Raw genomic sequence first — 26,639 nt, forward strand, 5'->3', positions numbered from 1 at the left:
CAGACCTCGTAGGTCTCGGCACAGGATGCCTTTAAAGAACTGCACAGACTCCCTTTGAAGCAAAGAGCCACATTCAAAGCCATGTGTATTGTTTTTAAGGCCCTACATCAGAAAAGCTTTGTGCCACTGTAACACAGATTCAAAAGATATACCTGTACGAGACACCTTCGTTCTAGTATGACAAACATTGTCCGTGCCCAAATTCACCAGACGTCCAGGCACAGGGTCCGGGCCTTCTCAGTCAGGGCAGCCCAGATGTGGAACGAGCTTCCTCACTCATTGAGGACTGCAACTGAGTTGCCACAATTTAGAAAGGCCCTGAAGACTTTGCTCTTCCCGAAATATTTGAATGCATGTGCCTCCCAATATGTAAGGTTCCTTGTATGCCAGTGGCAGGATACTTATATTGGTTACAGTTGCGCTTTATAAATGTCATATATAAAGAAGTGAAAAACGAGTGAGCTGTGCTTTAGATTCTTTTATCCTTTTTTCCTTGCACAAGGTCACAGACAACACGTTTTGCCCCCTAGAGGCGCGCAGGCCTTCAGCTTCTTCAAGTGATGTACCCCTTTCATTGCGAAAAGTGTATTATTGCTGGGTGGTAGGAACTTTGGAGAGCCCAGGACATTCCGTAATTTTACCTGACAGAAATATGAAAAAAGCCATGACATTTGGTATTTATTTGCATAGTATTCTGTGTAAGATAACTTAGTGGGATGCAAGCAAGCCAATCAATCATGGACACCTTGGGTGTCTAGTTTTCAGAAATGTTGGTAGGTTTCCTTGAGTGCCTGGCATCCCTAGGTAAAAATGCCACAGCGACCCATAATAAAAAAATTAAATAAAACAATTTTCATAGAAAAAACTTGATGTTTCCATGTTTCACTTTGGATCCTTTCCTGTCCCAGGTGATGGGCCCATACTCTCAGGCAGGGTACCATTTTATCAGGAAACGTGCAGGAACACAGAATAGTAGAACATTTCTTATTATCAATTAAATGGGTCCAATTTTGGCGTCCAAATGTAAGCTAGTGTGAAAAAAGAACGCATTTTGCAAAATGCCCTGTGAATCTCTCATTATGGGCAACCCCATATTCAGAGCTGTAAAAATGACAGTTTTTAACCTTACGACCAGAAGAGTCTGTCGGATATAACATTTTATTACTTTTGTAGATCGGCCATTATGGTATCTGCCTCGAAAGCATTGAGCCCAGACAATGGCCATAAAAGGCGCCAGCCTTCCACTTTGCTCCTACACTATGCCTGCTCGGTAACAAGAGCTTCATTTAGCTCCAGTGAAACCTCGAGCCAAAGGAACCAAGCCTGTCACAGGTACTAACTCCACCTTATGGGCAAGACTCACCGCCCTTGGAACTGAAGTAGTCCCCAAAGCTGACTTCCAGACGGCACGTAATTCGACATTGAAAAGCTCTCGATTATTAAATCTGGAGTGAGTGTTTCCCAGTCATCGAGTTTCCAGAGGTGCCCGATGTTAAGCAGCACAAGACTTACATATACCACTACACAAGGAAAATGCTTGCCCTCCACCTCCAAAAGAGCCGCATACAACGCAACCAGTTCCTTCATAGAAAAGGAAACTTGCATTTGAAGAGGCAATATCTGTGGAGCGAAGTAATTATCCAAATACATAAAAAGAGCAGGGACCATGCATCTAATCCCTGTTGCTGAGACACATTCTATACCACCACCACTGCAACCATCAGCATCATCTCATCAACCACACAGACCACCATCACCCATAGAGTATATTCATTTCTACCACATTGATTTGAATCATGATAGCCAGTACGTCCTTCAGGACCTTTACTTTAATCTTGCACAGCCTGAGTATGGGGATAACCAGTGGGAGGATTAACATGCATAGGCCCACTGGCGCACACTAGTCTAGAGCCTTACCCATTAAAGGTTTCGGCCCCCGCCTCTCCCAACATCACTAAGGTATACCAGCCTGTAAAACTAGAGTGACTCACCACCGCAAGGTGAAACTACATGCGGTGGAAGAAGAGGAAGACTTTCTTTTGAAAGTACTTTCCAAAACGGAAAGGTTGGTGCAGTATCTGCCATTGTTCAAAGCATGAGTAAGTGTGGCACAGAGAGTTTTAAGGAGCCTGTTAAGGTTTGAGTGTTAAGCCTGAGGGTGAACACCAAAGAACACATGGCTACAGACTCCTTAGTCGTCCACAGGTTAGAAAAAGAGCTTGTGGCCATGCTGCTGAGAATGCTCCTTTGCCTTACAAGTAATGCAAGAAGATACCTGCTGCTGTCATGCGAATCGCTGTGGCTACTCATTGGAGGATCATCAACTCTATCGGGCTCCTTTCCCAGCACAATCTGTATCACTGGAAGGAAAGGAAGTAGCTGATAAAACACCTGCCAGAGGCCAACTGATGGAGAAGGAGGGAAATGTTCACGAAGGAAAGATCACCTTGAAGGGCAACATTTGGTGCCTTTGGGTGCAGCTTCCGAAGAGCTCAACACAAGCACAATCCTCTGACACCTTGCATGGGTTTCACCATGAGCTCCAACAACATCTCGTCAACATGTTTGAGAGAGAGAGTATCTGTTTGGTACTTAGGTGGACAACATGTTAGAAAAGAAAGACTCAATAGGGCCAAAGCCATGGAGCCCATCAAACCCCGTCACCCAAAGCAGGGATTCGCGAGCTGGAGCTTAGAGGGAATGCCAAGGCCACGCTCGCCACCAAACTTGGTGGCATTCACCAGCAGCAGTCATTTCAAGAGGGTCACACCTCCAAGTCCTGCAGCCAAGTTGGTTACTGTGACAAAAGTCCAAGGTGGCTCTGGTAAGGGCCCCTCGACCTCCGAACAGTGACTTTCACTCTTATCACCTCCTATCACAACACCTGTCACTGGGAGCCTCTGGTATTCCTTTTGCACTGAGAAAAAATAACCTCCCACAAATAGGTGCTCTCCACACCAGCTTGGCCAAGTAGAGTACGTCCACTACTTGCAAATTCAAAATAAATTTGATATACTGCAGCCTTTTCTCTATCTGCAGCCTTTTCTCTATCTGCTGCCATTTAAAGAGAGACCCTGCACCAAGACAACATATTGTGGAACGACTCTGGTCGAAGCTCCCGGTGGACAGTTGGGCGGAAGAACTAGCTAGAACCTGTCCTCACCCCGTAGATGACCCCAACACCGCTGATCAGCTCTTGGGCGAATGGCTGACTAACTCTCTGGACTTACTGATCCCGAATAAAAGGAGGCTTGTCAGGGAGAGAAGAATTGGCTCTGCCCCCTGGTATACCCCCGAACTTAGGTGCATCAGAACCTCTTGTAAAAGGCTTGAACGTGCTTGGAGGAGAGAGCAGACGGAAGAAAGCCGGGCCAATTACAAAAGGGAGTTGAGGAAATATAAAAGCGCACTGAAGGACGCTAAAAAGATTTTCTTTAACGACAGGATTGAGAGAGCAAGCAATTCTTCTGGAGAATCGTTTAAAATCTTCAAGGAACTTCTGAAAGCCCCGGTCCCTCCAGTGTTGCATGATAATCCCAAAGAAAAATGTGAGGAACTGGCCAGCTTCTTCCATTCAAAAATAGAGAAAATCTTATCCTCCTTACCCATTATTCCTCAAAGCCATGAACCGGTTACTAGCCTCACAAGTTGCCCGATTGAGCTAGCATCTTTAGGCCCCTTCTCGGAAGAGGAGGTGATAAAAGTCCTGTTGGAGATGAAGAGTGGCTCCCCGAGTGACCCAGTTCCCATAAAACATCTTAAGCTCGTGGCTAACACCTTGTCAACTCCTCTGACTGATCTCTTGAACCTTTCACTCGCTCAGGGCACAGTGCCCCAGAGATGGAAAAAGGCTGTGGTGAAAGCCCTATTGAAAAAACCAGGACTGGATTCATCCAATTTGACCAACTTCAGGCAAATTTCACTTCTGCCTGGATTTTCTAAAATTGCAGAGAAGTTGGTCAACCGTCAGCTCTCTCACCACCTTGAGTCTAACCACCTGCTAGGAGATTCCCAGACTGGTTTCCGCCCCGGCCATGGAACAGACACTGCCTTGCTGGCAGTAGTGGAGGAGGCAAGGAGCACTCTAGATACAGGAGGGTCAGTGGCAGTGATCCTCCTGGACTTGAGTGCTGCCTTTGACACCGTGAGTCATCAGGTACTCCTCCAACGTCTGTCAGAGGTAGGTGTCTCAGGGACGGCCCTGAAATGGTTGGGATCTTTTCTTTCAGACCGTTTCTACCAAGTCTGGGAAGGGTCAGAGCAATCTGCCCTAACCCCTCTTCAATGTGGAGTCCCGCAGGGCTCATCGCTGAGGCCTACCCTATTTAATATATATATGACTCCACTTGAAAGAGTGGTCGCCCCTTCAGGGGTGAAGATCGTCAGTTACGCTGATGATACTCAGCTGGTGGTGGGCCTCACTCAGCTGGCGGAACAACCTGAGGTGTTACACGACTGCCTTGCCAATGTTTATCGTTGGATGTCTATCTCCGCCCTAAAGCTTAATGGAGGTAAAACCGAGCTGATGCTCCTGGGCAATTCCAGCCCCTCCATTATTGCGAGCTGCTGGCCCCGGTCTCTTGGTGACCCACCATCCCCCAAGAAGGAGATCAAGTCCTTGGGAGTATGGTTGGAAGAAGACCTGTCCTTCAGGACTCATGCCAGGAAGACCGCAGGGGTTTGCTTTGGTTTACTGAGATCAGCCCGAAAGGTGCTACCTCTGCTTCCTGATCCAGCAAGGAAGCTGTTGATACGTGGCCTGATTCTATCGAGGCTCGATTATGGGAATGCGCTGTTTCTCGGTGCTCCTGAAGCGACCTTCAAAACCCTCCAACAGGTGCAAAACGCAGCTGCGAGAGTCCTTATGGATGTTCCCAGAAGGCAGTCTGCTGCTCCGGCCCTCAAAGCGCTTCACTGGCTCCCCGTGAAGGAGCGGGTGAAATTTAAAGCGCTATGTACAACCCACAAAATTTTACATGGCAAAGGCCCCCCCATCCTTGCTAACATGGCCCGTCCTTACAAACCCCCACGTCTGCTGCGCTCGGACCAAAAACACCTTTTGCAGTTAGCGAGAGTAAGAAGAGCTCGTTCTGGGGGCAGGCGTTTCTCTGTGCAAGTGGCCTCTCTTTGGAACTCTCTGCCCCTCAAGATTCGCTCAGAGCCCAAGATCCTACCATTCAGGAAACTTCTTAAGACCCACTTGTGTCCATAGTAGTGATTAGCTGAGTCTCTCCTTCGGGTCTGTTGCGCCGGGATGCCCCCGGGTAAGCTGAGCGCATTATAAATTTCATAATAATAATAATAATAATAATAATAATAATAATAATAATATTATTATTATTACATTGGTCTGACCAGATATGGCAGGATGGCATCCTGCTGTTCTGTACTGAAGGCCATGTGGCGACCCTCATACTCGAGGATGCCTGTTTGCACATCTCCATACATTCGGCACATCCTCACCTCCTGCACTTTATGGTAAGTGAACAATGCTACCAGTTCAAAGTTCTAGCCATCAGATTCACAACAGCCTCCAGGGTATTTACCAAATGGATACTGTTGGTGGCAACGCATCTGCACCGTTGGCCATTAACATCTTCCATAGTTGGAAGATTGGCTGATAGAGAATAGCAGCCTACAGCAATGCTAAGCACACACTCAGGCAGCAGTATTACTGCTAAATCAATTCTTTTCTTGCAGGTGTGTTAATCACTGCCAGAAGCAAAGCGTACCCAAACCAGGAGAGGGTGTTGGCATTTTAAAGACTACTGCCTTTTTCATACACCGTATCCTTTCACTGTAAGGACAGTGAAGAAATAGGTGAGGATGATGGCCTTATGTATAGCTACTGCATCGGACCAAGATTTCACATGTGCCTGCTGAATTGGTATTATTGATTTGGTCACAATGCACAGTACATATGTTTTTGGTTCAGTTCCTTACACACCATTTACATTGCACACCTGCTGGGGAAAAGCAGTCTGAGGTGGAAGCTTTGTCCCGGTGCATTGTGTGCTAAGGGGGAAGTAATGAGATATCTCGAGACTAAAGATTTATTTTCATGAAAAAAAGCTTTCAAATGTTCCACTCCTAACGTGAGATGACAGGAGTATGCAAAACATTTGCATCTACAGCACTACAACCTACAACTAGATGGTTACAGGGTAACATATTTTTGTTTTGCTACATTTTGGCTATTTTCCTGCTTCGCTCTAGGCGAGTTCACAAACCCTGGGTATCCTTAGAATCTCCAACATGAGGGAAAAAAAGGATTCAAATTAGGCTTGGATACCTTTCCAGGGGGAATTTTTTTTTTAGGACAGGTCTAGTATTCAATAAGAGGACTCAGCACTGTTGGGCTTTGGACCGTAGCACGATTAAGTTTAATGTTTTAGATATACATTAAGAAAATGTAGAAACAAATGTAAACATAATATTAGAGATGCTGAAAAGTTGCCAGGGTAGATAAATTGCTCTTTCATGACTATATGATTTTGCAAGTAAATTGACATTTTGCCCACTGTGAAAACAGATACCTATCTTTGCATTGCATCCATGTGAATATTTTCCATGATAACATCTCTGCTTTCAAGATATTGTACAAGATGATCTGGTCATTAATGAATGCATTTTCCCAACACAAAGCTAAACTGCAGTTTCAGAGTACATTTTGAACGTCGTGTTGACTTGAAGCACTGACTTCCAACTTTCATGAAGCTTGTGCATTTTTCTACAATTCTATTTAAGAGTTTTACGTTCTTGAGGTTCACATTTAGTACAACATTTTAGAGCTCTGACATTGTTTTTTGGTGGCAGGCAACCATGTAGGTAACTGGCCTGGCAAATTATTTGTCCCTGTGTTTTATATTGAGAGGGACGCAACAGATTTTGATATTGATTCAGCTGGTTCACAACTCTTGAACTATGGCTAGGAATGTGATTTATTTTTTCTTGCTGTTCCCTATAACTGTATTTGCTTTCATTTCAGGTTTAGCTGTGATGCATTCTCAAAGCACCAATCAACTAGATGTGGGAAATAACCCCCGCGTGGGAACAAAGCGATACATGGCCCCTGAAGTTCTAGATGAAACAATCCAGGTGGACTGCTTTGATACCTATAAAAGAGTCGACATATGGGCTTTTGGATTAGTTCTATGGGAAGTAGCTAGGCGAATGGTTAGCAATGGTAAGTCTGAATATGAAAATATATATAATATTTTAATGTCTTGGTTTGATGAAGCTCTGCGCTTTTAAGCGATGACAAAGATGAACCGCAAAGTACTTAAGCTCCGGTTTCAGAATGACGTGGAGTGTGTTGAGTGTGTCTTGTGAACTACTGATTGGCAAGAATTACTTTGTAAAATAAATCATTCTGCTTGTTAGATGGGAGATTTTTGTGGAAAGTAGGGTACTGAGACCTAGAATTAGATTGTGATTTCTGGTGGAAGTCCTATTCCGCCAACATCTGTGTATCTAATTCATATTGTTGAGCAAAGTTCAAACCAGCTCCGACTCCATTACATTCACAATGAACCCCTGAACAGGGCAGTGAATCTGTTCTCTTTATTCAGCATTGGGTATTGAGGCCTGGTTAAGGCATTGTGTCCTCTTCTGACCGTACTCCCTACGATTAATGCTGGAGTCAGCTACAACTGCCTGGGGAATCCCTAAATATTGCTCCATACCATTCTGTACTTTTGCTTTATGTCGGGGGAAATCCTCAAGATTACCCCAGTCCTTTAGAAATGTTGTCACATTCATGAAGTTGATGTTGCCAACCTACAACCTCTGCACCACCTAGCTCCCTTTAAAAAAAAAAAAACCACCAGATAATGTATGCAATCCACCTGCCTAGACACTTCTACCATTTGCGTCACAATAGACCGCCTTCTAGTGAAATGAGATGGAGCCTCTTCTGACCTCACCCTCTGAAGAAAGGCAGAGTGGTGGAGAAGCAGTCCATATACAGATTGATAGCCCTCTGTATTAAAATCTGCTGCGCAATGGTGAAAAAGCAATCTCCAGAGGTGTTGGGGCCTCATTCTGTCAGAATCAAGGCTTCTACCACCACAATGGCACATGGAATGCCTGTCCTGGATGTCTGTCGGCTGCAACATGGGCGTCTGTGCACACATTCACCAAGCACTACTGCCTTGATAGCCAGGTCCAATGGGAAAGGTATTTTGGCTGTTCCATCCTTTAGGACGTTTTGGTCTGAGCCATTCAACAGAACCACCAATTTAGGAGGTACTGCTTTGGTATCTGTTCACAATGTAATGAATCTGTGATTAGAAGTGTCCATCATAAAAACAAGTTTCTTGCCATCAATAACGCTCTTTCTGGTAAGTACTTTCTCTAACCGCAGATTCCCACCTCCCTCCCACCTCCTAGTTCTGTGAAATGGACTCTTTTTCATCTAAATGGGTCCCAATGTTTGAGATCTGCACACTTGCACAATTGATTGCTATTGGGTTCCACTTCCAAGGGCGCAGACATTGTTTAGAATGTAACTGATATCAGCGCACATGGATGGCACTTATATATTTCTCCGGTCGTCGTTTAGAGCCCCACAACACCACCTACCAACGTGCAGGTGCTATGCTGAAAATTCTTCAGGATCCAGTATGGTGCCTGGGGGTATTCTCAAGGTGAGGAATGTGGGATTAGATACAGTGCTCACCAGAAAGAGTTACCAAACATAAGTAACTTGTAAGTAACTAGCTTGTTTGATTGGGCCAGTGGTGCATGTGCAACATTTTGTTTTAAGCAGCTGTTAGTTGAAATGCATCCTCCCCTTAGATTCTCCTTGCTGCTCAGCCAGTGTGTGACGTCATGGAATGTTGATGAGTGCCTGTAAGAGGGTCAGTTAGAGAGAGTGGGCTGAGCAGTGAGGATGCTGTACCTGTTGGGGTACTTTACTATGTTACCACTTCATTAAACCTACAACTGGCTATCCTATGACAACTGGCTAGCTGACTCCTGCCTTCCAAAAGGTTATCTTTTAATTACAACACTTTTCAGCTCTAATGTGCACACACAACTAATCTACTGTAAAACTTGTATTTAATTGCTGATAACTGCTGGGAAGCCTCAGCAAATGTCCATTTCATGACTGTCTTGGCAAAGGTTGATCATAGAAGCATAACTCAACAATTAGGTTTTGCAGCGTGAATCTTTCTGGATTCACTATGCTGTGCATTATTCCGCCATCTTGTGGTTGGGTCCGGAATCGTAGTATTTTCTCCCTTTTTTGTTTTTTGTGGCCCAGGTGGGCGCCGACGTCCCACCATTTGGTGTCCTTCGTGATGTCGGTGCTCTTTCTGCGGAAGCTCCCACCTTTGGTCGCCATCTTCAGATTTTTTCAGGCCGTTGGGTCTGGATCGTTGCCGAAGAGTTCCAGAGTTTTGGAAGAGGAATCAAGCAAAATCGAAGATAATCAACGAAGAAACAAGTTTCAACTACACCGGACTACAGGTCAGGTACCCGGAGCGACGAGGGAGAAGTTTTAACAAACAAAACCTCGACGTTTGACGGAGAATGGACAAAACCGCATTTAAGTTTTGCACCAATTGCCACCACAAGTACGCCCAGAAGGATCAGCATCCAGTCTGCAACCTCTGCCTGCAGCTCGACTACAGAAGCGAAGACTGCAACGCCTGCTCGGCGTTTACACCCAAGACCCTTAAAGTAAGGTAGAGGCAGAGAAAGGCGAACCACAACATGCAGGGGCATGGACCCCCTCCAACGCTACGAGACTTGGGCCTCTCCAGTGGAGAAAAGGACAACATCGCCGGAGGACTGCACGGTCCTCTATGTCCATAAGAAGACATCGAAGGACGTAAGGGAGTCGTCAACCCCTAAACATCCAGGCGACACTCGAAAGAGTGAAGCAAAAGCCCCAAGTGACACTCGTAGAGGTGAAGCTAAGTCCTCGAAAGGAGCTCTTCCACCGAAACACTCGACGAAAGCAACAGCCTCCAGGGAGAGTCAACCAAGCGGATCCTTCGAAAAGGACTCCCAATCGGCGAAAACCCTCAAAGACCTTGAAGGTTGCCCTCGAGAAGGACACCTTGGCGCCGTGGAAGGAAGGGCTAACATTGTCGTTGATGGCCTCAAAGAGAAGTGCTCCAACCCTCGACGCCGAACATGCCACCGAGATGGAGAGGAAGAAGAGGAGGCTCGAGGCCGAAATGGCGAGCATCCTACAGCGGGAAAAGGACTTTGACGAGAAGATGAGCCAATACACCATCCCGCCGAAACCCGCGGTCAAAGTCGAAAGGGACGACGAAGACGCCCAAACCAGTCGAGGAACTGGGAGAAGACGACTACTATTTCGAGGGAGAAGGCGATGAAGATCTGCAATCCTACTGGGACTCGACGTCCTCGGAGGCACAAGACGTGGAATGCAAGATCTTGATGCCGAATCGCCGGAAGAAGGCGTAGACACTTACCCTTCGAGGCCCTCGCCGCCAGACGACATAGGGATCTACAACATGGTCGTACAGAAGGCTGCACAGACGTATGGAGTGAAAATGGAGGAGGAGAAGCCCAAGGCATGTTTCCTCCTGGAAACTCTACTGCCTCAACAGACTAGAAGCCAATTCCTACCCATGCTCCCTAGTGTGCTGGACCAGGGAAGAGAGACCTTTAAGAAACCAGCAGTACGCAAAACTGTGACACCTAGAACGGAGAAAAAGTACAAATATTCTTCAAAGGACCCTGCATATATCCAAGGGTCAGTGCCAGCCGACTCCATAATTGCAGCAACGGCTAGGAAGAGGGCTAATGTTCCCACAAATGCCGGACCACCTCCAGACAAGGAGAGTAGGAGGATGGATCTCACAGGGAGAAAGGTGGAGAGAAATGCGGCAATACATTGGCGCATCGCAAATTCTAATGCCCTGATCAACCGACACCCATACCAACACTGGGATGAAGTGGGGCAGCTCCTAAAGCATCTACCAGACCAGTACAAACAAAGGGCAGCTCACCTGGTGGAAGAAGGGAAGAATATGGCGAACACATGCCTGAAATCGGCATTGGATGCTGCAGAAACATCAAGCAGGCTAATGATGATAGGAGTGACTAGGAGAAGACACGCATGGCTCAGAATTTCAGGATTCAAGCCAGGGGTACAAAAAAAACATCTTAAATACACCCTTTAATGGCGAGCAACTGTTCGGCACACCAGTGGATGACAAGTTGACGCAGCTCAAGAAGGAAAACGAAACAGCAAGGTCCATGTGTAGAAAAGTGGCTCTGTATATACTGTTCCCAAATAGGTACAGTGTCCACAGTCCCCAGAGGTTTGGCAGAGGCTAAAGTTAGATATAACCTTACTCTCTAAAGTGGTAGCTTGGTCGAGCAGTAAGGCAGTATCAGAGGACAGTGTAAAGCATTTGTTTTACACGCTCAGTCAGCAAATGGTCTCACACACTCAAGAACTGAACTCTAGGCCAATGGTTTGTATATAAAAATATATGGTTGTTTTATTTTAGAACCAACAATAGGTATCAAAATATACTTTCTAAGAATGAGATGCTTTAGTTGAAGACTTTTCAATAGGCAATAGTCTTTTGAATGCAATAGTTACAGTTGTTGCAATTGGCAACACAATTCAAACACAATTATACATTGTGCTCAATGGGATATTCTAAGTAAATGCAATTGATTACTTTTAGGATTACTTTTCTAACTCCAGGACTGGATCCTAGATTCAGTCCTGGGACAGTTTCTCGAAACAGGTGAGTAAATACGTTTTAGTTACTGTTGTGATTTTTAAGCAATATTTTGGTATTTTAAAAGTTGACACTTCGAAACTTTTTCCAATAAAATCACCAATGTTATCCTATGGGAGGAAATTCACTTAGCAGGTAAGTGGGGTTATTGTTACTTTTTCGAGCTCGGTGTTGGATCCTGGATACAGCACAAGTGTACCGCCTGTAAGCAGTTGAGAGAATGCGTTTAGGTTATACAGGCGATTTTTAACGAATATTTGTAAGTTTACAAAATCGACACTTAGAAACTTTTCCAGCAAAAACCAGGCAATGTTATCCTATGGAAGGAAATTCAAGTTCCAGGCAAAGTGTGTTCTCGTTACTTTTGTAATCCAGTGCTGGGCTCCTAGGCTCAGTACTGGGACATCTATCTAAAACAGGTAAGTAATTACGTTTTCACAGTTGGTACGATTTTTAAAGAATATTTGTAGTTTGCAAAGATCGACAGAAGAAATTTCACAGAAAAACAGTCAATGGTTTCCTATGGAAGAAAATTGAGTTAGCGGTAAGTATGGTTATAATTACTTTTCAGGGTCTGTGCTGGGCACCAAGATCCAGCACTGGGGTCTCTCCTAAAAGCAGGTGAATAATTTTCGTTTTCGTTACTCGGTTGATTTTAGGTGAATATTTTAAAGTTTAGAAACTCCACACTTAGAAGAATTTCCGAGTGAAACCAGTCAATGTTACCCTATGGAAGAAAAGTGAGTTATCGGCTTTTGGGTAAGTACTCGACTGGCAGAGTTAAGGTTCTGGGCATTGACTCAGGGGTCTCCCAGCATCAGGTAAGTACAGTTGTTACACCCTCAGCGGCAAAGGGGCAGCCGAGTGTAGAGTGAGTTAGGCCCAATGTTATCCTATGGGAGGGGGCCTGTGGTTGGTGGCTGCTGGCTTGGAGGCCACATGGCTGTGGGAGCTGGGCTCCTGGTCACTTGCTCAGGGTAAATGGGGAAGTAAGTTAGAGTAGAAGTGGCACTGCCAGGGCCACTCGGGCGGCTGGGTACAGGGTGATTTTGAGCCGTCGGGTGCTCAATGGATTGCAATGGAGAAGCTCAAGAACGGACAAAGACTGCAAGCTCGGGACGAAGATTCTTTAGGTGCGACCACCACTTCGAGAGGTAAGTTGGATAGTTGGAGGATAGGTAGGCAACCAAGAGTTAGGCACAGGGTGCCGGGTGCAGGGGTGCCTTTTGGCGTCGGGAAGTCTTACCCTATGCTGGTCGCGGTTGGAGAGGTCCCTGGTTCTGAGGCTGCAGGCGTCGTCAGGAGCATTGAGGTGGGTCCTTGGGTGTTTGATTCGGGGTCACAGTCACCGGGGGGACGTCCTCGTGGTCTTGGTCCACTCCGGCAAAGGCCATGCTTGGTGGGTGCAGAGTGTGAAGGGTTTGCGGTTCCTGGCTGCTTCCAGGGGTCAGTTACTAGCTTTGTGCAGTACCACTGCTCGTGGGAGTTCCAGTTGCTCAGTCACAAGGTAATCAGGTCATCCGGGGTTTGTGAGGTTGCTGGCCACTGGAGATGCCGAGGTTTAGCAGGAGCAGGTTCGAGGGTCGACAGGCTGGTAGGGCTGGGGCCAAAGCAGTTGGTGTCTTACTCTTGTTAGCAGCTGCACGGCAGGTTTTCTTGCTTCTTGATCTTCTTTGCTGTTTCGTAATCTGAATCTAAGGAAGGAAGGTTCAGGGTGCCTCTAAATACTAGATTTAGGGGCGTTACTGGTAGGTAAAGGGTAGGGACCAATGGGTCCATGCCCTGGGGTGGGTACACCCCCTATCCTGCCACTCTCCTATGGGAGGGGGGCAGTAGCCAAGTCTTGATTGAGCAGGGCTTCCCATCTTCAAGATGGCGAGAACCCGGAGATGTGCTTCACCACGCCCCACCTGAGGGGTGGGGTTGGCAGAAGCTGGCACACCCCCTTTCCTTCCTTGGGGTTTCCGGCCAGTCTTCCCGCCAGAGTGGGGGGTCAGAACCGGTAAGGGCCAGTTGCTGAGTACAGCAAGTGGCCTGGAGATGCTCACAAAGGCGGAATGCCTTTGAAGCTTCCCCTGCCCATCCTAGGGAAGGAGACCTAGCACCTCACCCAGGATGTGCATTGGTGCAGGCCCAGGAGAGCGGATGGCTCTCTACCCAGGGGTCCAGCAACATGTCTGCTGTGTGGCAGCCTAGGCAGTCCCTCAGACAAGACGTGGATTGTAGGTTAGGTTCAGGGGGCATCTCTAAGATGCCCTCTGTCGTGCACTGTACATTAAATCCCACACTTGGCATCAGTGCGGGTTTAATGTGCTGAGAAGTTTGATTTCAAACTTCAGTCTTCAGTGCAGCCATCATGGTGCTGTGGAGTTCGTGTTGACGATCTCCCAGCACCATATACTCTTAAATGGTAGCACTGCACTTACAGTTCCCAGGAATGGACCTGGGTACTGTAGGGGCACAGGGCTCATGCAACTGTGTCCACACCTCTGGCATATGGCACCCAGCTAGAAGGGTGGCTGATGTATGCCAGGGGAGTGTGTGTGTTGTGGGCATGGCACACAGGGAAGTGTGCCCTGCCGACTCTGTTTAGTTCTGCAGCCAGACACAAAAGAGAGAGAGAGAGAGAGAGACGGACAGACAGACAGACAGACCTACCTACCTTAGGGGCCTTCTCTGGTCACAGTGCCCTGGGTACCTATGTTACCATTTACCAGGGACTGACCTGTGGCCAGAGATGCCAATTGGGGTTTAGGCTGTCACGCACCAAACGTCCCAGCACGGCTACCAAGGTAATGACCGAGACCAGCAGCAGAACTGCCAGTACCAGCCCCGGGGACAGTCCTTTCGAGGGCGTGGGAATGGAAGAGGACAAACACGAAGAGGAGGCCAGCAGCCTTCCACCATGGAACAGGCCCCCACCCTAGCAACACCTCTGGGTGGGCAGAAAGACATAAGGAAGAACTGCAGCCGAACGTTCCCCGACAAGCAGTACCTTGAACACTCAACACCGGTAGGGGGAAGAATAAGAGAATTCATCCAGGAATGGAGGAAGGTCACATCGGTCAAATGGATACTAAAGATCACACAATATGGATACTGTATAGAGTTAGAAAAACAGCCTCCGAACAGAAAACCAAGAAGCAAGGCACACTCAGCAAAGGAGCTCTCGCTCTTGCAGCTAGAGGTGCAGGAACTGCTCAGCAAGGAGGCAATAGAGGTGGTACTGGCATTCGGCCTAAAGTCCGCACCAAGGGTGTTTACAAAATGCGTAGCAGCTGTCGCACACCTACGAAGTCAAGGCATACATGTATACCCCTATCTCGACGACTGGCTCGTAAAGGCAAGTTCGTACAGCCAATGCAAACTACACATCCAGCAGGTCATACTAACACTGACAAGACTGGGTTTCTCGATCCATTGGGAGAAATCGTCAACAGAACCAGAACAAATCAAGATATTCTTAGGGGCAGTCTCGACACCATACAGGCCAAAGTGTTCCCCAGCAGGAAGAGAACATTGGCGATACTGAAGCAAACACGTCATTACCACAAGGGGCAAGTTCTGACAGTGAGGACGGCAAGCAAGCTGATGGGAATGATGGCGTCATGCATCCACCTTGTCCCAAATATCCGAGTAGACATTAGACCATTCCAGGAATGAATCCAGCATCAATGGTCACAGGCCACAGGGAATTGGGAAGATCTTGTGGTTGTTGTACACATAGTGAATCCGGAAATAGCGTGGTGGAAAGAGGAAAACATATCACAGGAGAAGCCATTCACACAACCAACTCCAACAGTGACCATCACAACGGACGCCTCCCAGCTGGGGTGGGGCGCACACATGAAAAAGCTCAAGGTGAGGGGTCTATGGTCGCAGCAAGATGCGGTCAGACACATCAACTACCTGGAGCTAAAAACGGTGTTTCTAGCCTTAAAAGCCTTTCAGAAAAAGCTGTACGGAAACAGGATGTTGGTCCAAACACACAACACGACCACCATGTTCTACATCAACAAACAAGGAGGAACACAATTTGTGGCACTATCAGGGCTAGCACAGGAAATATGGAGATGGGCCATCCCACTAAAAATAGACATACTAGCAATACATCTCCCGGGGAAGGACAATGTGGAAGCAGACCGACTCAGCAGGCAGACGTCTGCATCACACGAATGGGAGCTCAACCAGCAGGAAATAGAGAAGCTTTTCCAGAAATGGGGTACTCCGCAAATAGACCTATTTGCAACACACCAGAATGCAAAATGCCAACACTTTGCATCCAGACAACCAGACCGTCGGTCCCAAGGGAATGCGCTATGGATAAGTTGGTCAGACATTTGCATACGCTTTTCCCCCGATACCACTGATACACAGGGTACTCAGCAAATGCAGAATCAGCAACATGACACTAATATTGATAGCACCTCAGTGGGCCAGGCAATCCTGGTTCTCACAGATAGTAGAATTGGCACAAGAACCTGTACACAGGTTCCCAAGAAGAAGGGACCTGTTAACATTGCAGAGCGGAAGGGTGCTTCACCCAGAACCAGAGGGTCTCAGCCTAGCAGCATGGCTCCTGAAGAATTTGCGCACCTAAAACTACCAGCAAGTACTATGGCAGTACTTGGAGGCCAGGGAGGCCTACCACGAGAAAGTGCTACATAGCAAAATGGAAAAGGTTCTCACAATGGTGCATCAAGGAGAAACTACAACGAAAGGTCACAAGGGAATCAACAGTGCTAAATTACTTAACGCACCTGCTACAAAGCGGATTAAGCTACACATTCCTGAGGGTGCACTTAGCTGCGGTAGTGGCCTACACAAGAGGCGAAACAGGGAAAAGTTTCTTCACCTCTTAAGTAGTAAAGAGATTCTTGGAAGGGGCGAAGAGGATAGCACCCCCAAAGAGGATGCCAGCACCAGCATGGAACCTCAACGTAGTGCTAACTCAATTGATGAAGGCACCTTTTGAACCTATTCACAAGGCTACACTGCACATGCTCACACTAAAGACGGCCTTCTTAGTGGCGATCACATCACTATGTAGAGTAAGTGAGTTGCAAGCTCGAACACTCCAAGAGCCCTACTTACAAATACACAAGGACAGGATTGTAATGAGGACAGACCCACACTTCATGCCAAAGGTGGTGTCTCAGTTCCATATTAATCAAACAATCCAAATACCAAGTTTTTTCCAAAAACTGACCACAAGAACAGAAAGGGCTGTACACACACTAGACGCCAGAAGGGCTGTAATGCACTATATAGAGAGGACAAAGGAGTGCAGGAAAACAAATCAGTTCTTTGTCTCCTTTGCCAGCAGTTTTCTGGGGAGACCAGTCACCAAGAATACCATTGCATGGTGTATTGCGCAAAACAATTCAGCTCTGCCACAAACAGGCAGAACAACAGTTACAAGCTCACTCAACAAGGAAGAAAGGAGCAACGATTGTGTTTCTAGCGAACACACCTATCCAAGACATTTGCCAAGCGGCAACATGGTCTTCAGTGCATACGTTCACTAAGCACTAATGTGTGGATATCCAGATGAACAAAGAAGCGCAAGTGGGACAGAAGGTCTTACAACACATATTCAGTAACCAGTGCTCATCTTCCACCCAGCCACCGCAATAAGGACAAACCGCTACAAAGTCTATGCACAGCATAGCGAATCCAGAAAGATTCACGCTGCAAAACGTATAGTTTCTTACCTGTCGGTGTAATTTTGCAGCTTGAAGAATTTCAGGATTCACTAGCGACCCCACCCTCCTCCTCCAGAAAGATGAGACAGGAGGAAAGGGGTTTAAAAGGAACTAGACTTTAGAAAGTAACAGGTAAAACAAGATTAAGACAAGAAAAAAGAATCTGAAGATGGCGACCAATGGTAGGAGCTTCCACAGGAAGCGCGCCGACGTCACGAAGGACACCAAATGGTGGGATGTTGCCGCCCACCTGGGCCACGAAAAAAAAGAAAGAGAAAATACTACGATTCCGGACCCAGCCACAAGATGGCGGAATAATGCACAGCATAGTGAATCCAGAACGTCTTCAAGCTGCAAAACTACGCCGACAGGTAATAAACTATACGTTACTGAGAAAGCACAAGAAGATGGGTGAAAATGCTTAAGCATGCTGAATTCCTTAGAGGACAGTTGCCTGGTATTGGTTTGTTTGTCACATAAAGAAGGGGACAAACCATATGCCAATGAGCTTTGACTACAGCTTAAAATGAGAACATGTTACAACCATTGTGTGACATATTCTCTGTATTTGACCTATCAACTCTAGGCATGTTTTGACCTTTTTGGGCCTCTTTTTAGGTCTTGCCTAGGCAGTGCATGCGCTCTATCTCTTCGAGACATGGTGTATCTGTAATATGGACTTCAAGCACCACCTATCTTTGTCATTGGTTCCTGTTACTATACTTTGTAAATGTCTGCTTTTGATTGGTAAATACGCTTCGTAATACCTTCTTTTAGACTTTTGTATCAGCCCATGAGGACTGCCCTTGTAACATGTGCTCTTACTCTTCAGGTTATTTAGGATACTTTGAGAGCAGTTTTTTTTTTTTTTTGCCATGCCTCGGCTCATGTTAAGTGTTCTGTTTTGTTCACTTTCTGCACCGTTCACGACAGTCACTTAATCTCTGTGCTGTGAAAGGGAATTCTTTGTGGATTTCATGCATGTGTTGATTGGGTTTAGTGTGGTTGCGCTTTTTCGGCGGGAATCTAGTTGAAAAACACACTTTTAAAACTTCCTCAGTGGTTTTAATTCAGCATCAGTGTTAACACGATTTTTCTGTTTTCCTCATACATGATGCTTCCTGCCATTCTGGTAAAATGAGTCACATGGCCACGGGTGTGAACACGTTTAAGGGCTGCTGATGAGAATAATAAACTGGGGAGTAAAGGGAGTCTTAGAGGGTGGAAATATGTATGTAGTAACGATCATCCCACATCGGTACTGTACAAAATTGCAGAAATCAACTCCCAAAACATGATAGTACAAATGTGCGATCTTAAGTATGAGACCGGTGTTTTTTTGTGTGTGTAGTTGATCACATCCATTAATGCTAAGCCAGTTTACGGTGCTCTTGTGCTTGCAGTTACCATACAATCAATGTATCCACATTTTCACCATGCTCTTAATGCATCCTAAATTAAGTTGTAATGTTACTCATCTCTTCTGAGTAACAACTTGTGCTGCTTTAAGCAGATGACAAAAAAGCATTGAAAGAAAGCCCTGAGCAGGCAGGTGAGGTTGTTGCAGATAACTTTAACAACCGCACCGTTTACCTGCAACTTCGAAATGTTCTGGTCTAGCTGCCAGTCCTTTAGTGTGCCTCGGTTCTCTACCACATGAAGAGATGACAAAGCTTGGAGTGTTTTATCTGTGTAAATAGCGCGAGGTAGGGCAAAGGGGTGATGCCTTTTGGTGTGAGACATGTCTGTAGAAGACACTAACATTCTGTGAGGCAGTCCTCAAACCCTAGTACTACCCCAACCAAAGCTACTGGTGTTCTTAGTTCTGGACCCTGCATATCCCCGTAGACCTGAGAAATCAGTGTTTTATAGTAAAATAATAAAAAGAGAAAAAAGATGTAAAAGCTGGAAGCAGGTCTTCTAACATTATCGACCCTGCTGGTGGCAAGGGACGCTCCACAGGAATCTAGACCTGGTGCTCAAACAAGTAATAAAACTGTGCTGGAGTTCTTTGCTGCTGCATAGGCCCTGCGCTCGGTCGGTAACACTATCTGGCCTCTTAAACTACTGAGTAGACCTTATTAGATGAAGGTCACACTGTTGGAACTCACTAATGCTGAGATAGAAGTTCCAGACGAAGCTGGTATTATCTGACATGCTGAAACACAAAAAGTCATGGTGTAGAAGCAAAAGTAACTCCCCCCCCCCCCCCCCCCAGTTTTTTATATGGCGTCAACTCGACCTGAAGGTATTGGAGTGCATTACATAAACACCAGTTACATTACACCAGCAAAAATTCATTTTTGGTAAGCACAGGAAGATTTGCCCAGGATCACAGGATGTTGAGCTGACGCCGAGACTCCTGCCTGGTTCCCCAGCTCCAAAGTCTGCAGCCATGGTGTAGGAAGGTGGAATCTGACTGCATGGTTACCCCCACTTTTTTCCTTGTGTTTTGCTGTTTTTTTTTACTTAGTTTGACTGGGATCCTGCTAATCAGGACCCCCGTCTATCTGCTTTCTCCCTAGATATGTTGTTCATGTACTTTAGGTACACTCCAGATTGGATTCTGGGGTACCCTTATCAGTCCCTAGTATATGGTATACTATGTACCCAGGGCTTAGGTACCCCAGAGGCCTCTCAGGGGCTGCAGCATGTATTATGCCACCCCTGGGACACCATTCAAAATGACACAACAGGTCTGCTACAGCAGCCTGTTTAAGCTGGTGCATGCACCCCTTACTTAGATATAGGTTCACTATATCTATCCTTATCACTGCACATATAAACCTATCAGTCACCCCCATGGCAGGCCGTAACAATCCTGAAGGCAGGGTGCTGGGCTTTATGTGAGAGGGTGCCCATGCATGAGCAGAGCCCCTCTGCAGCCTTCGGAACCTATATTCCAGGGTTATTTGTGATGCAGCCAACCATATACTCTTAAGTGCATTATAACCTTACGGTAAATGCTAACTTTAAAACGGCTGCATGGAAACATGTCGTGTTTGATGTCAAGCACCTTGGAATCATACCTCCACAGGAGGTATGATTCCATTGTACTAGAGGGAGAAATATGACAACACCGGTACACCCGGTAGCAGCTTTCCTGACCCTGGCATCACAAAATGGATGCTGCCAGCCACAGACATGAGTCTGCCCTCCTGCTGCTGGATGAAACTTCAGCAGGGGAAGGCTGGACAATAGGTTTCCTGTCACAGGGAGGTGTGACCCCCTCCCAGACAGGTTTTAGTGTATTGGGGCTGGGTGGCTGCACTGTGAGAGTGCTTTGTCTGCACTGGGGGCACATTTGGTGTCCCTGTGCATAGTCCAGCTCAAACCGGTTGCAGGAGCCATTTGCTCCTGCTCTGGCGCGAAACTGGACAAAGGACATGGGTGTAGCCACCCCTCTGTCCTGATGCTCCCATAAGTGGGTCCCCAAAGTTTGTCCCACCCCTTCCTTGGGTATAGAGTAGGAATCCCTGGCTACAGGACTTTGGATTTACCTGGACAAAACTCTGCTACCAAGTACTTCGACTATCTACACTACGCTGGATGACTAAAGAATCTCCCTTGGAGTAAAGGAGTTACTCCCATGCAAGGCAGGCACCCGAAACACATCTGGCCGGTTTGCATCTACGCAGCTCCTGAAGGACTCCGAAGATTTTTGCAACACAGGAGGTGGGTTCCCGTGGTCTCTGAGGTTGATCCGTGCTCTCAGCAATTCTGAGATCCACCTCCCTCGTGGGGACCGTGCAACCCGAACGTCTGGGCACCGTGTACATTGGCAGCAGCATATGCTTTTTGGCGATCCCTGAGGCTGTGCTTTGGGCTACTTGTAGTCCAGACCCAGAGCAGCATTTCCACTGAAGATTTCTGGCCTACACTCCACGAGTGTTCCGCGGGCTGGTATTTTGCGATTCAGCTTGAGGTCCCTTCCCGATCCCTGGTCCGTCGACCTGTGGGTCCCTGAGAAGGGAACTTTGACCTTAAGTGGGCTTTCCTGGTTGCTTCAGACGTGCCCGGACTCTCCATCGCTTGGGTAGTCCCCAGGACCTTGCTGGTCCTCACCGAAGCATCTTTTCTCTGCCCGCGTGGGTTGCAGTTGCCAAGGCTTGTTGGTGTTCAATCCGGACACTGACCCCCAGCACTCGACATCCTTCGTGGGACAGCTCACCTGCGGACTTTGGTCGTCGTCCACATCTCCTGGTCACCGTGGCTGCAGAGACCAGCTTGACCTCATCTCACCGGAAACACCCGACATCGGTGGGCATTCGTCTATCGTGTCCCTGGTCACTGTGAAGTGACCCAGACTGTCCCCTCCGCTTTCAGGTTCAATCCAGACTTGGATCACACCGGACACTTCTCATCTTCCCGGCAGCAGCACTTCTTCACATCATGCCATTGAAATTAACGAGCGTTTCCCACATCACTTGACCCCTATGCACCCAGCTCTCCTGGGATAGGTAACACGGGTACTTCGGTACTCTCAAGGGTGCTGGCCTTAGAACCTTCTATGTTCCAAAGGGTATGCTTGAAGTCCTCTCCTAAGTGTCCTTAGACTTTAAAATTCCAACCGCGACGTTCCCATAGTGTTGTACGGAGCTCGCACCTGTGTTCTCACACTGCACACGTCCTCCGTGGATTCCCTGTGTCACTACCTTGGGTGGTTCCTTGAGGTCCCAGCGATTCTACGTGCTCTAGGTACTGTGTCTAGTCAGTCAAGTCGTGGTTCTTATACCACTTTCATAGTATATGGTTTGGTCTCCCCCCCCCCCCCCCCCCCCCCGGAGCCCACTGTCTATTGTGCTATTCACTGTCGTTCTAGTGCTTTAATATTGTGTATCTTGTTCTCTAATCTCATAAAGAGGTAAGAGAGTGTTTAGTAATAAATACATATATTTTATATATACCTTCTGTGGTTCTTCTTTCATTTGGTCATTCAGGAGGTTATAATCTGGTAAACCAAGCTGCTTTACATTCCTTCGAGACTTAGCCTGAAAGCTGCTCTCCATAGCTACCACTAGGATAGCTTTCAATAAAGGTTGTCTTTAACCTAATCATCAATAACGGTCGTTTGGACTGGTGCAAGATGCCCACTATAGCTAGTGGACAGCATATACCAGGCTAACTTCTCACACATGGCCATTACGCCACAACGCCTCTTTTTCTCAGACATTGTGCAAGCTAAATCACCCTATGGTGCATAAAGCAAATGGACAGTTTACAGTTCTCACATGTCTGTGTTGTAGGTGTGAGAGTAGCCCTGGTTTGCTATGATATAGCTCTGTTCTGAACTGTGCTGTGGCACTCTGTTGCAGACACCTGTGTTTGATCTGTGGAAGTTCAGGTTTGAATTCTATTGAATTTAGCCTTTTAACATACCAAACTCGTCACAAACAAGATTTGAGCGGCTTGCCAGGAACACCATATTATTAACGCGCCGACAGATGCAATTTAGTTTGCGGTAGCGCAGCTCTATGACCGGCGTACAATATAGATTAGATTGCGCATGTAGCACTGTTATTGGCAGAAATTGTAGCTTGAAGTTACTTAAAGCAAATCTTCAAGAAGACCTAGATTGGGGGGAAAAAACAAGAGCAGAGACCCACAAACTGATGTACACAGTGGCCCTGTCGGTACACGTTTGATGTGAGGTAAAATACCACAAAAATGGTTTGCCAGTAGAATCTAGGAACTGTTTTTCATTACTATCAAGGGGCTAATCACACTTGGCAGACAGTGGGCTGGTAGGTCTGAAGGAGGGTCAAGCAGTAGCTTTAAACACTCCACCCCATGCTGTTCCTCATACATGTTGCTTTTTAAAACCCCAACTTCTCACTCTGAACATTTCTGCATTCATTTGCACTTGAATAACTTTAGCCATAACTAGTTTTCCATTGCCATTGTTTATATTAGGGTTGTAACTAGTGATTGTGTTTTACTGTTTTCAAAGGCTGCTACTCCAGCGCATGTCCACGACTCGTTCCCAGCCCTTCATTGCCTTGTTTACCTTGTTTGCAAAGTCAGCGCCACAACATCCCCAGCACCACCTCCGCATCATTCAGCAGCACCTTAGTATCACTGAGCATCACCTCCGCACCAGCACATCACTACCTCAGCATCACTCCGCACCATCTCAGTCTGCCCTTGGATTCTGGCATCTGTTGATTCTCCCCTAGTGTCGGTCTGCTGCTCGTGTTGTAATTCAGGTACTATTCTACCCACCCCCCCAACCATAACAAAAAAAAGCCATAACAAACAATCATTTGAACAGTCTGGAAGAAGGTGTCACCATTGCAAAAACAAAATAACTAGAAGACTTTTGTTATGTCAAATTTTTTTTTTTTAATCGGGTTGTTCAGTTGTATGTAATGTCTTCTTGGTTTCATACAAAGCAGCAAAAATGCTTATAACAGTTTATTATTATAACTTCTAAACTATCTCAGGGTCCAAATCTAAGCATATACTACTTTGTTTTGAAAACTTAAAAGACTGATGTTTGAATATTAGACTAATGTCAAACCAGCTTATGAAGTATGTATGTATAATATATATATGTGTGGTTACAGGAACATTATGGTCAGATTTCACTCGTACCAAACCAGTTAAAATTCAGCGGTCATTGTTACCTGAGCTAACTATAACTTAAGCCCCCACAATGCACTTCTTATGACCTCATATACTACATCTGAAAGAGACACGTTAGTGATAGATTCGTTACCTTAGAATATCCCCAGGCATCAGACTGGATCTGGAAAGTTTTCATCAGCAGTACCGGTAGGCGTCATCGTGCGGCTCGGCGTAAGTCGCTGGCGCCGTAGCCGCCGATATGACGTAGTCGGAGCTACTTAGTCGCGCCCACGCGTGCTGACGTCCGTTCTTTCTTTTTCCGCGCCAGCAAGCGCAGATCCGAGAGAGAGTGGTAATCCTAGCTGTTACTTTAACGTGGTTTTTGAGAACTTTTCTCTTGTTTTGTCGAGTACTCGACTCCTGGTGCAGTGGGGATGCCCGGGGTTAAGTCCTGTAGGGCCTGCCGTCGGGAACATTTCGGTGGCGGACCCACGCAACGTGTCTCTCTTCTGCTTGGTGCACGCCCATGACCCCGAGGCGTGCCCCGATTGTCGGGCCATTGCGCCGAAAGCTTTGCGGGAGTGTTCCTGAAAGTTGTTGGAGGACCGGCAATCTGTTCCATGCTGATAGAGGTCCCGCTCCCGTGGGAGATCGAGGGACCGGTCGCGGAGCAGACACCATCGCTTGTCGGACTCTGGGACAGGTAAGTCAAGGTGCCATAAAAAGTCAAAGAAGCGACATCGCTCTTCGTCTACCCCTCACGGGACGCGGTCACTCCCTCGCAGCTCCAGTGGAGCCTCCGTCGTTGCCTGCGGCCTACCCACCTTTCCCGGGTCCGCACGTGACGCAGGAAGAAATACAAGTATTCCTGTTGGCCATGCGCCATTTGTTTCCCATGTCGGATCCCTCCGGAGTGCCTTCGGGCCCCGTGGAACCGTGGGGTGGTTCTGCCCCCATGCCGCCGCCTTTGTCCCCGGCTACGCCGGTATGATACCCTGCAGCGCCGCCAGCTCCGGCCTCGGCACCAGGGACGGTGCTGCATACGGCGCCGGACTGCATCGAACCTGGATTGGTCTATTACCCCCGATTCCCATTCCAGGTGGGGAGTGTATCCCATTTCCCCGGTCACCTCGTCCTTACCGGCCTCTTCAACAGCCGGTGGACGAAGGGGAGTACTGGGAGGGGTCTGAGGACCCTCTCGCAGCTCAATGCGAGGATGAGCCAGAGTGGGAGGGTGATATGGAAGGTCCAGGCGATCAGGATTTCTCTCCACACCCTGGTACACTGTCCCCTTCTTCCGTGGCTACGGATGAGGTTGGGACTTTTTCTGTGGTGTTGCGTAGGGCTGCTGAGGCTCTTAACCTCAGGCTGCCTTCTGTGCCTATCAGGACCAATCTCCTGACTAAGGTGCTGCAGCCAGCATCCGCCTCCGTGGAGCCGCTGCTGCCCTTCAATGACGCACTTACTGACATCCTGTTGAGCACCTGGAACAAACCTAACACAGGGGTTCCTGTAAATAAGGGTGTGGCACGCCGCCATCACCTGGCGCCGGGCAACCCCAGCTTTCTCGCACATCAACAGATGCCTCAGAGTCTGGTTGTCCAGGCTTCTGCCTCGCAGAGCGCATTCCCTTCTGATCCTCCGGACAAGGAATCTAGGAAACTGGAGCAGTTTGGGGAAAAGGATTTTCACTTCTGCCAGTTCCGGGTTGCGAGCGGTGAATACTGCGTGCCTGTTAGGCCACTATTCACATTCTGTGAGAGACACCGTGGCACACGTGCTGCCTCAGTGCCCTGTGGAAACTCGGGCGGTGCTCTCCCAGGCCATTACCGAAGGGAGAGATGCTGCTAAATTTACTATCTGTTGTGGGCTTGACATGGCCGATTCCCTCGGCACGGCACTTTATACAATGGTGGCGCTCCGCCGTTACGCTTGGCTCAGAACTACTTGCTTCTCCTGGGATGTCCAGAACACTTTGTTGGGCATACCTTTTGATGGCACACGCCTCTTTGGTGACAAGGCGGATAGCACCCTGGAACTCTTTAAGGACTCTCGGGCTACAGACCAGTCCTTAGGACCCCTCTGGGGTCTGCTTTTAGCTCCTGTCAGGGTCGAGGCATCCAAGCGCATTTCTTTCAGAAATGCCGGCCAGCACAGCCGCAGTCTCAGGGCAGCCGCGGTCGTGGGGCCCGCCGTGGTGGGTCCCGAAGCCAGCGGGCAAGTCAATCCACCACCGCCCCTGCCACCACTGCCTCAAAACCTTCCTAGTCCGGTGTTTCAGGCCCACCAGATGCCAGTGGGCGGCAGGATTCGCCATCACCTCCCTCACTGGTGCACCATCACTTCGAACAGGTGGGTTTTGCAGATAGTCCAAAGGGGCTACTCCCTCCCCTCGATTCTACCCCTCCAGCCATGCCACCTCAGTACCACGGCATGTCGGGGAATCACTTGGCACTTCTCCAGAAGGAAGTTGCAGCCCACTTGGCCAAGGGGGCCATCGAGCGCGTTCCGACGCCAGAAGTAGGTCGTGGTTGTTATTCCCATTACTTCTTGGTTCCAAAGAAGGACAAGGACCTGCGTCCTATCTTAGACCTCCGGAACGTCAATTGCTTCCTCCGGAAGGAGAAGT

The 26,639-nt window shown here is 47.6% G+C and overlaps 1 protein-coding gene across 2 annotated transcripts in view; it reads left to right on the forward strand.

Moving 5' to 3' along the window:
- ACVR1 (activin A receptor type 1) overlaps positions 1–26,639 on the forward strand; it is a 318,170-nt gene that overhangs the window by 258,082 nt on the left and 33,449 nt on the right. For both annotated transcript variants that reach the window (XM_085645512.1, XM_085645514.1), the window contains one exon: positions 6,989–7,186. In XM_085645512.1, the coding sequence (XP_085501638.1) occupies positions 6,989–7,186 (198 nt within the window). The remainder of the gene's footprint in view (positions 1–6,988; positions 7,187–26,639) is intronic.

This window comes from Triturus cristatus, chromosome 3_1 (genome assembly GCF_964204655.1).
Source record: "Triturus cristatus chromosome 3_1, aTriCri1.1, whole genome shotgun sequence".
Lineage (NCBI taxonomy): Eukaryota > Metazoa > Chordata > Amphibia > Caudata > Salamandridae > Triturus > Triturus cristatus.